Source organism: Cryptotermes secundus, unplaced genomic scaffold, assembly GCF_002891405.2.
Source record: "Cryptotermes secundus unplaced genomic scaffold, Csec_1.0 scaffold371, whole genome shotgun sequence".
Lineage (NCBI taxonomy): Eukaryota > Metazoa > Arthropoda > Insecta > Blattodea > Kalotermitidae > Cryptotermes > Cryptotermes secundus.
In genome coordinates this window covers 938,529-949,940 of record NW_019741978.1, presented here as the reverse complement: position 1 = coordinate 949,940, position 11,412 = coordinate 938,529, and the positions used below count along the sequence as shown (strand labels likewise).

The 11,412-nt window shown below is 41.7% G+C and overlaps 2 protein-coding genes across 4 annotated transcripts in view; one reads left to right on the top strand and one right to left on the bottom strand.

The window, feature by feature from the left end:
* LOC111872884 (vascular endothelial growth factor receptor 1) overlaps positions 1-11,412 on the bottom strand; it is a 106,550-nt gene that overhangs the window by 73,840 nt on the left and 21,298 nt on the right. The window lies entirely within an intron of this gene.
* On the top strand, positions 886-7,288 carry LOC111872872. 2 transcript variants are annotated; one of them, XR_002844309.1, is made up of 4 exons: positions 886-988; positions 2,411-2,525; positions 3,566-3,780; positions 5,670-7,288. XR_002844309.1 is itself a non-coding variant. In XM_023867111.2 (4 exons), the coding sequence occupies exons 1-4, from the start codon at positions 1,535-1,537 to the stop codon at positions 5,684-5,686; spliced, it is 417 nt and encodes a 138-aa protein (XP_023722879.1). In that variant the 5' UTR covers positions 1,461-1,534; the 3' UTR covers positions 5,687-7,288. The 2 variants fall into 2 exon arrangements, 1 of the variants encoding a protein (XP_023722879.1); XM_023867111.2 differs by lacking the exon at positions 886-988 and adding an exon at positions 1,461-1,604.

Here is an 11,412-nt window from a genome sequence, read left to right as displayed (position 1 = left end):
AGTGAACTATACCGACCGAGCGACCGCCGCTTGTCGGCGAAGTTAGTGCCAGCTTTAGCGGATAGAGGGTGCCGCATGGTCAGCGCAACGGATCCCCACGGCCATTAATTTCGTTGTTTTAGACCGGAGCTGTTATTTTCTTGAAATAGCTCCTCAGTTATCCTTACGAGGCTGAGTGGACCCCGTTCCAGACCCACTACTTCTCAGAAAATCTGGTAGCGCCGGGAATCGAACCCGGACCTCTGGATCTGTAGCCAGGAACTCTGACCACTAGACCAGATAGGTGGTCGGACATTTTTAAACAATTCTTAAATTCTTGGCTTGTATGTGTTCACTCATGAATAAAGCTTATACCGTTCTCTAAATAGTCATATACGAGCTAATAATTTAATGAATGTGTAAAAATATACATCAAGAAATATATCATTATCAGTGCCAAGTGTAGTAATTACTGTTTTTAGAATCATTGCTATATCGGACAGCGCATGTCATCTGTTGTCATTTTGTCTGGACTTCACAGGCAAGAGACACAAGGATACAACACTTCACCACATATGAAATCCTTATGGACATTTACATGCTTTACTTATCAAAGAAAGTAGAGCATAACTAAAACCTAAAATGGCGGCTTGGCACTGTTGGAATCAAAGCTGTTAACTCCCCAATTTGTCACCAGACGGCACTAGAGGGGCGAAGAAGGCTAGAACCACTTTTCAAGTTAAGTAAATATGATATCAGGCATCGAAAAGTTTCTCCAACCTTAATTCAATATCAAGTAATGTGAAGAGTCACTATTGCATGGACAGTCAGTTTGCGTACTAAACACTAGCGGGCAAAGACGTCACGAAGGTCAACACTCACTGCCTTCACTGAAGATGAGAGTCCTCGACAATGTCGAGTGGCAGCGTGTGCTTATAAAGGACTTGTGTCTGCAGATCCCGGACATTGAAACAACACGACTCCGCCTATAGACATTCTCTTTACAAAGGTGAGTTTCTCTCCTTCAACGCGGATTGATTCTTAGGCCGGCCTTACATGTGTCTTGTACCTGCTCTCTCTTTGCGTGCGGTGTAGGACAACGTTTGCATTAGCGCAATCGCAGACATGTACGGATCGTGCCATAGCTCAGGCTGTTTAGATGGCTTCCCACCGCGGCTTCTCGGGTTCGAGCCCCGGTCTGTTCATGTGGGATTTATGGTGGACAAAGTGACACTGGGACAGCTTTTCTCCGAGTACTTCAGTCTTCATTCCGCCAATTACTCCCACAATCACCCTCACCTATCATCCGGGGCTGGTACAATAGACCAGTAGTGGCCGCAGTACCAAGTGGACTCAGTCTCACCCCACTACGAACAGTAAACTAATTCTAATCGCAGACGTACACGTGACCTAGCGTCCGTTGCTGGTCAGGCTTAAAAGAGTGAGGGAAATGAAAAGCAGGCTGAAGCGTGTATGGCCAGCCCTAAGTTGTGTACTCCACGCAGTTCTAATTCCAGAGGATATGGCACTGATTGGTCCTGAGCTGTGAGCAGATATGGTATGGAATTACTACTCCAGCGTCTGCCTGAGACTTAAGCAAAGCAAGAACTCAGTCAGGATCGCAGGTAACACAGGCGGGATTTGAATGAACAACCTCCTGAATACAAATCTAGTCATGTCATTAAATCAACTTGATAATTAGGGTCTACGTGTAATGTTTTAACAAAATATTTGTTGCGGGCCTACTTCCCCCTCAGAATGTGTCTTTCGGCATACGAACTCGGTACCTCTGAAATACTGTAAATTTAACAATGTTATCTATGTTGCGTTTGAGTGGATAGTAACCCTTTTGCTTACAGCAAGGATATCTGGCTGAAATCTCGGAATGGGGTCTGGGTGTCCTGGCTAAAGTTTTCTTGATTTTCTTCAGTCTCGCAAGTCAGATTCCACCGTTATTAACTCAAATTAGTCCAAACCGCTTCCATTCACGTAAGTTCTAATTCATTATTCACTAAAAGGTAAAAAGGTAAAGCTATCCCTGTAACAGGCCTTGGAGATCCATAGGGTTATGAGATGTTGAGGTCCCCATATTTTATAGAAAATCGACTCACAGATGACGGTGAAATTGTCAGTCTTATGCTTCGGCCGCCATTTACCCCTCACGAAGATTCCTGGTACTCATTTCTGTTAGAGGCTGAGTCGACCCCGGGGCCATAGTTCGGCTGGAAGGTTTATGTCAAATGACCTCAACGTTACAGAAACCGAGCTTCTGTTGGAGTACTTAAATGAAGCGTAAATAGAGATATATATCATATTCTGAAATATTAGGCACATGTTGAGCTCAATACTGTGCATATCACCTTGGTATTGCGAGACACGATTCAGTTTCAAGCTCTGAAAAAAACCAGTTAATCCTTGTGTCCTTTTTCAGATGCGGAAGTTGACAGCGATTTGCGTCGTAATGTTGACTCTATCTACCACGAGAACCACTCACGCCATGTGCCACGACAGCGCAGAATGTGCCCCTTCCGGATGCTGTACTGTAGGTAGGCCCTCCGGTCACGGCTACTTTACGAAACAGTTAAGGTTTTTCTTTTTATATTTGCGCGTCTCAAGTCCCACAGTTTTGCTAAGTGAAATGTTTCCTTAAGGGATGTAGTTTTGTATGGGTCTGAAACTGAATCTCTCTAGAGGTGGAACATACACAGAGAATGTTTGAGAACAGGGAGTTCAGGAGAATATTTGGACTTGGAGGAAGTGAGATGTGGCTGGAGAAAACGACGTAATAGGGCACTTCCAAATACATACTATTTGCCTGATAAACTCACGGGTGAAATATGAGACACACATGGCACGCGTACAAGGGTTTGGTACGAAATCCTGAAGGTAAGAGACAACTTGGATGACCTAGACGTAAATGGGAGGATAATATTAAAATAGATTTAAATAAATATAATGGGAAAGCATGAACTGGATTCACTTGGTTTAGGATAGGGCTTTTTGCGAAAACGGTATTGAATATTCGGGTTGCATAAAATGCTTTAAATTTTTGATTAGCTGAGCAACTGTCAGCTCCTCAAAAAGAACTCGGCTCCATGGAGTTAATTTGTTACTTATTAAGGAGGACTAAGCTGGAAACTGGTGAAATTTTGTAATGAGAAGCTCATGATTTCTGTTTAAAAAGGCAAAGTTACTTACCCCTTTGAGCAAATGAAGTTCGTCTTGATATGTTGGGATTTTGGACTTTATCCATCGTCCTGGTTTTTAAGATAACAAATAAAAACACGACGTTTCGGAAACTGGATCTGTCCAGTGATTGAGGCTAGCTCTTTCTAAGGGACCCAACTGAATAGGTGTTTTCCTTCACCTGAGGACGGAAACAGATCCAGTTTCCGAAACGTCGTGTTTTTATTTGTTATCTTAAAAACCAGGACGATGGATAAAGTCCAAAAATCCCAACATATCAGTGTGTTATACACCATCGTCAGAATCCTATAGGAAGTTCGTCTTGTTAATATTCAGCAGAAAAACTGCATGGTTACATACTTCCCAATCCACTGTAGTGATCGCGTTTGTTTCTGCACAGCGCGCATGCGTTACCCCGTCCCGACGTGCAACGAACTGCGCAAAGAGGGAGATTTCTGTCGGCCGGGTCAGAAACCTTTCAGCAGCACCGGAACCAAACCCGACGGCTCGTTTTGGTACAATGTCACCAACGCGTACGATACCGTGTGCCCCTGCGCGCCCGGACTCGTCTGCCTGGAGGGGTTCTGCAAGAAGGGCAACTAGAAGAAACTCAAGGTAAACGCTATTGACATCAGAATTCTAAATCCTTTCCCACAATACTGTATTTGAGGCTTTTGAGTCGGTGACTATATAAAGTACTGTCTTTTTTTTTTTTTGTATGTGATGCCGTGGAGCTTGGTAGAAGTTCACACACGTTTCAGAGGAACATACTTCTTTCATCTTCAGAACTGAATAGTAAGCCATGAAAGTAGCTATGCTTTCTTGTTGCTGGATGCTTGATGGACATACTTATCGTCTTGGAGATGGAAGCAATACACAGATCCGAAACATAATGTAACTCATTTGATTAACGCGTTGCCAGGCAACAGCTCTGTAAACACGGTCCAACACACAATTGAAGAGGCTGTGTTTTCCATGTACGCGGTGACGTCACGCAGCTTTGGGTGATGGTCACGTTACATGTGTTTCCTGTGATGCTTGTCCGTTCTTCGGCTATATAAGTGACAGAATTCGTTCAGTTCAGGGACAAGTCAATTCTCGATAGGAGATAGCCACGGAAAGTTCGTAGTTGAAGAAGAGTACAAGAAGTCAGCCTGTGACGATTTAACCTGTGATTTGAAGACTTTATGTGTGCTGTAGCACAGTGATATTTGGAGTACGTGATTTAATGAGACTTTATAGTGCCTGTGCTATAAATCCGTGAAGAATAGTGCAGATAGTCTGAAGAGATTAGTGTGGAGTGCTTTGTAGTGTGAAAAACAGTAAGAACGTTATAATTAATTGCAGTTACGACCTGTAGGTTGTTAATACATCCAATTAAGGACTTGAACCCCCTCTTTAGTCACCGATACACGTGACAATATATAAAATTCTTCCGGATTGCATTGTTCCAGCCCCAGAATATATTAATCTTAAAAAATTCCTATACTATTTAAGATTCAGGTGACCCAGGGTAGATGCAGGAATGGGATTTTGTTATTGCATTGATGAACGTCCGGTATGCATTAATACGAAAACAGTAGCGGGTATATTTGAAATATTCAGATATAATTTCTCCGTTTCTTATTCTAAGGACTGTACTTATCGACGTATGGAATAATTTGAGTATTCCTGTGAGCAACTTCTAAGCCCGTAATGTAAGTATAAATATTTTAGGGTGTAGAGGATATATATAAATTGTACGAAAAATATCCGGAAAGTAAAGATACGAAGTCCAGAAAATATTTGGAAATACTTTTTTTTGGAAGGGGGATTCACTTGTAGCACTTTTACAACACACCTTTATTTACTTTTCAACATGGTCACACGGATCGCAATGCACTTAGTGAGCCTGGGAACGAGTTTTTTTTTTTATTCCAGTGTCCCAGAAATCTCCCGCCTGCTCTCTTAGCCATGGAGAACAGTTCTTGACACTTCTGGACGTTGTTGATGAAGTTCATCGATGGTTAAACGTCTGTCAGCGCGAATGTTTTCATCAAGTTTTTGATGATTTCATCAGTGACGATGGATGACCTTCCGCTCCTTATTTCATCATGATCATCACTTCTTCCCGTTTCAAATTCACGACGCCATTTTGCCGCGCTTTACCTGTTCATAACATCTTCGCCGTAAACATGAACAAGCTGGCGATGAATTTCAGCACCAGTTTCTCCTTACGCGTGAAGAAATCGAATTACTGCACGAACCTCACATTTGGCGGGATTCTGAATCGACACGGCCATTTTAAACACACAGTGAGAGCACACCGTTGCCGTGGCTGTGGCCGGTGAACTGTGCCCTGTCATACGGTTCCTATCTCACACGGCAGCTCTGCCATTTCTGGAAAGAGGAATACCTTGCATTTTTACTGGATTTATGTCTTTACTTTCCAGACATCCCTCGTAACTTTGGAGAAACTGCACTCTTTAGTCTTACCTATTAACTTATAGGAATTCCATTTGCAGATCTCAATGGGTACTGACTCAAGAGGAGAGATGAGAGGAACTCAGACATTTCGGAATACCGAAATATGTACATCGTACAGAAGAATTACATTTTATGATCATTTACGTTGGTTATAACGATGACATCATACATATATCCAATACTATAATTTTGCCTTTAGAATAAGACAATCTCCTAATTCAACCAGACATCAATAACAAATACTTTATTACAATTTGAGAATTAAATAGAAAAATTATGGACTAAGTGGTACATAAGCCTACACTACAGCCTTCCCCTTCAAGAATTGCAGCCAAATCTCTCAACGTGTTACCCTTATATCAGCTCCTCATAGCGACAAAATGGCGTTCGAGTTCCTTATGACGATAAGCCTGATGAATATCCCTTTCATTGGAGGCAACAAATTTCTCCGAAATGTCGGTTACCTTCTGTTAGACTACACGACGTCACATCCGGGAAGACATCATTATTCACCGCAGTGAAGCACGCTGGTATACTTCATCAGACCATCAGATTATCTGTCATTACTGAGGTTACCCAAAAACTTCAAGACCCTTCAATTAATTTTCACCATCAACCTCGCGATAGTAAGAAAATTATGGGCAAAGCCCATAGAACTTATCCCCTCTCAGACTCACGCATTTCGATACACGTACGATATACATGAACATTCAATTATTTCTAAAGAAAGTCTTCTCAGTTTTACTCAGCCATTGCTGCGATAGTGCCCGAAACAAACCACTTCAGTTGACTTCCATATTTAAACTGAGTGGGGAATAGAAACGCTTACGGAACTGTAAACCATTCATTATCTGTATTTCGGACAGTTAAACCTAGGAGTCGAAACTGCCTGAGCACATAGCACGCATGGGTAGAACGCACTGCATGACACGAGGAAACACGAGACGGCAAGATGACAACATGGAGCCGTAATGACGGATTGATTTATGGAAATGGTTTGGAAGTGGCCTTGACCTAATCGATGTACTATCCCAGCATTTGCTTCCATGACCTGGATTGTCTAAGGCGTGACCGCTGCGCTAACCGGGTCAGTGTCATGATGTGAACTGGAGATGTTACAACGGTGAGCAGTGACCAAAATTCAGGCTTCAACTCATAATTCCTGGAACTGTTGTGTACCATGGAGGTAAAGTTGCGTATGTGTTTGTGAGTCACTCATTGTAATTAGTTACGAAATGTTTACTGATGTACTTCACGCAACGGCAATGACAGACTGAGCGTGTCATATCTTGATAAATATCTACAGGAAAACATCACCTTTCATTTACTAAGAACGGAATATGTCGCTTGTATCTCAACTCGTGCATATGCCATAAGAAACTGAGACAACCAGACCTATCAATCTATCACAGAAGTCATTATATATCAGAACATTAGTGTACATATTAATGAAAGGTAAAGTTGTCCCTGTAATTAATCAGTTAATCAAGATTTTAAAAATATGCGGGGAAGTAAAGCTCCGCGGATTCTCAACATCTTCATGATATGTAAGGTCTACAATGAAACCAAAGTGACCATCAGGTTGTTATACTAAATTGGTCTCGTATGAATTCTTATAAATGAAAGGCAATAAAACTAAAATAGTTAATCATTATAATTTAGACTACTTCCTGCTTTACCCATTCATGTTTCCTTTACGATGATACATGTTTCAACATTATATCCAAATTATTTATAGTGGCGTATGGCTTCGCTGTTTTGTTTCTACGAAAGCTCGTCTCTTCTTCTGGAGCTGCAATATGGTGGCGCTACTGACTGTCAGACGTAAACTACAGCAGTCGACAACCATACTAGACTAATGTTAGGTAGAAGCCAGTCACTGGTTCTAAAAGTAATGTTACCGATAAGGTCTGTATTATAAAACATATCTACTTAACTTCTTTTGGCTTATTTTGGACTTCACCCATCGTCTGGTATGTAAAAGACAAAAAAACACGACGTTTCGGAGACTGGATCTGTCTCCGTCTCCTTCCCTATCCACCTGAAGACGGAGACAGATCCAGTCTCCGAAACGTCGTGGTCTTTTTGTCTTCTACATACCAGACGATGGGTGAAGTCCAAAATAAGCCAAAAGAAGTACAGTATACACCATCGTCAGAATCCTTTCAAGTCTATATCTACTTAAATTCGTTTTGCTTCAACATTCAATGAAATAAAACTGTATAAAAGGTAAAGTTGTTCCTGTGCTTAACTAATTAAGCACTACGCCATGAAGACGTATGGGGAAGTGGATATATAGATCCATATTTTCTTGACCTCGGCACTAGAGGTGAGTGGTGAGTTTTACGCCTCTACCTCTTTACCCCCTGGGAAAGAGCCCCCGATACCCATTGGATAGGAGGCTGTGTGGGCTCCAGAGCCTGTCTGGACAAAGTAGAGAAGAGAAAATTCTTGACCCTACGGGGACTCGAACTCCGACTCCTCTGTCGTCCAGCCCGTAGCCAGTCGCTATCCCGGCTCATAATAAAACTGTATACGTGATTTATATTATTCTGTCTACAGAAATAAATAAAAACTTGAGAGCACTGTTAGTACTCATTTGTGAGAGTGTAATCGCACGGTAGTGGTGCATTTACGTAATCTCCATGCTTTTCAATGCATTTCAATTTCATCAAATGATCTACATATATTCCGAGTCCAGCAGAGTAAAATATTTAGGATTTGATGCTCTCATTGATGTGGTTATGAAGATTTCTGCTTTCTAGAATATAACATCCTTGTAGTCCGTTGACTATCAATGGACTACACGGCGTTATGTCCCACAAGACAGAATTCAGAGTAAAATACTTTTGGTTGGACCTTAAGTCATTCTTGCGCCGCAACTTTCAATGGCGGTTGCTCAGTGTTGATAAAAAGAACTACACACATGAACATGATAATTAATACGATATTATGATACACAATAAAAAGTCAAGAAAAGAAAGTTGAACCTCACGAGGAATGTAAGTTACGTCCCTCTTCCTCTCCAAAGGTAGAAGTCAAACAAGAGCTGAGTCCTCACCACTAACAACACATGTCGGTGATGTAATAAAATGGCCTTGAACTTCTTCATGTGGAAGCGTTACATAAAAGAGTGGACTCACTGTGGGCTGGCCACAACCTGTGTGGACGTAGTGTACTTCGTCAGCCCAAGGTAAGCAGCGGACCAACCGAAGCCACTGTTCCTGCTGTCTACATGACATTATCAATTAGATTAAGGTGGAAAGGCTTAATTTTTATTGCAGAGATACCATTTTTTTTTTCTCGTCCGTGTTAACGATAATCCTGGCCGTGGTTTTCCTCCATTCTTTCAGGTCCACGCCTAAGTCATACTTTCAGACAAGTCAGCATCGTTTCTTCACGTTTAACATTCTCAACTTCATTCCATTCCGTTCTGAACGGCCTCCACAATTTATAAACCTATTTCATCCATTCAGTCATCAGTTTCGTAATGTTTTTACACAGACGGTAGGATTCCTTGGATGAGTTATCAGCCCGTCGCAAGGCCGCTACCTGCACACAGACATCCATGCCTTGAGTGGGACTGAAACCCACGATTCCAGCATTCGAGCGAACGAAGACAGTTCCGTGCGGCTACTGCGATCGTCTTCATAAACCTATATCGTCATTAAATAACCGATGTTTTACAATAGAAATTAATACTTCAGTCTTCTGGGTTGTCACGCCGTGTAGTTTGGTATATCATTGTTAACGTTTCCGAAGTAGTTGCTAACTCAATCTTCAGTTCTACTCTGAAAATGTGGGCAGCAGGTTCTTCCGAAATGGTAGTAACCATCTACCAAACTACACGGCGTCACATCCTAGAAGACGGGAATCTTGTTATTCATCTTCATGAAAATCTAGCAGCTCATAGAGTTACATCAGGGTCCGCTGTGCTTTGGCATGCGTCACTGCTCAAACGTTGCCTTTTGGGGTACGATGTCGCGTGGTCTACTGGAACGTTGCCGACTTTTCAGAAAGAAACCCTCTGCCTTCATTCTCAGGGTAGAAGATTGTTCTAGCCTGAACACTCAGGCAATAGGTCCCAAAAGACAGAAATCTTCACCCATAAAATGATCTGGATATACGAAGCCCAGTGCTGAGATTCTCTTCCTTCTTATGCGTAAGTATTCGCCACTCTCCTACTGAAATGGTTCGAGTTGCTTCGTACTGACCAATTATCCGAGGAATAAACAATAACAAAATCTTACTTATATATGGATATTTTATTTTGTTTGTGGTTTATTTACCGGTCTAGTAAACCGAGATTAACGGCCGTGTGGATCCGTTGCGCTGACCACGCGACACCCTCTATCCGCTAAAGTTGGCACTAACTTCGCCGACAAGTGGCGGTCGCTCGGTCGGTATAGTTCGCTTGCGGATACAGGCCACGGAGTTTATTTTTCGTGGTTTATTTAAGGACGCTGACAATAAAACAGGCTATAGATCTATAAGGTCGAATTGAAATACGTTTAGCGAATAATGAATTGAGGAGGCTATAGAAGGAAGTGGTGGTGTACTATCCCAATAGTTAGCTAAAGGGACTGAGGACTATGGCGGAAAACCTCAGTCAGAATAGGCGATGATCCAGCCGAGAATCAAACCCAGCATCTACGCAGCACCCCCTAAGTACAATTCTAAGATATTACCACTAGACCATCCTATTCGGTTAAGATATTTCTTAGTTGTCTACCAATCAATAAATAGATCAATGGTGAAATCTAACATTTTCTCTGGTTTGAAAGATTTTCCGCACTCGAACTGGGATTTTTTTTTTCAGTATTTAGTTTTCTTGTTTACCCATAGAGAGCAGACTTCGATATAAATGTTTATCGCATTTGAAATTTATTCGAGCATCTCCAGGCTGTATTTTACATGTAAATCATTTCTCGGCCTTAAAATCACGTTAGTACTTCGACAGAATTACAAATAAGATGTAAAAGTTTGTTACAATGGTATATTATTGAAATTATTCCGCTTTTGGACATTACCGCCATCTGTGAGCCGATTGTCTAGATAATGTGGGACCCTCAACGTCTCACAAACCTATGGGCTCTCACGGCCTGTTTTAGGGATAGTTTTACTTTTTTACTTTACCTTATCATTTTCTTTTATTTAAAACAATGTTTCGGAAATGGATTCTGTCTCCGTCTTCAAGTAGAAACCTACTCATTTGGGCCCCATCGATAGAGCTAGACTCTATCTCCAGACCTGAAGACAAAGATGGAATCCAGTCTCCGAAACTTTATTTTAAATAAGAAAATGTAGCGATGGATAATGTATTAAGACACAATAACTTTATCGAATGAATTACAAACCACTCGAAGTAGTGTACATCTTAGCCGAATGTAGACATGCGCCCTACAGCACATGCAAATGAGCTCGAGACATGTAAAAAATGAATTATGCGGAAGGCAGATGGACAGAAACTGGGTGAACTGTTGTGAGGGACTGGACTTAACAATGCTACGTAATACCACAAGTGGATATGCAGGTTCCTGTGCTGTTGTCTCCAATCTGGCAGAGAAAAGATAGATTCCGAAATTAATAATTTCCTTTAACTTCACTCTATAATTAGAATGATCAAGTCAAGGAGGATGAGGTGGGAAGGCCATGTAGCACGAATGGGGGAGACGAGGAATGCGTACAGGATATTGGAGGGAAAGCCAGAAGGAAAGAGACCACTGGGAAGATGAAGGCGTAGGTGGGTGGACAATATTAAAATGCATCTTAGAGAGATAG

Bases quoted from the DNA above. Each gene is read 5' to 3' on its own strand.
- LOC111872872 (XM_023867111.2), top strand. From the start codon at position 1,535: ATGGTATGGAATTACTACTCCAGCGTCTGCCTGAGACTTAAGCAAAGC. The intron at 1,605-2,410 runs GTAACACAGGCG...GTCCTTTTTCAG, and splicing joins GAACTCAGTCAGGATCGCAG to ATGCGGAAGTTGACAGCGAT. The intron at 2,526-3,565 runs GTAGGCCCTCCG...GTTTCTGCACAG, and splicing joins TTCCGGATGCTGTACTGTAG to CGCGCATGCGTTACCCCGTC.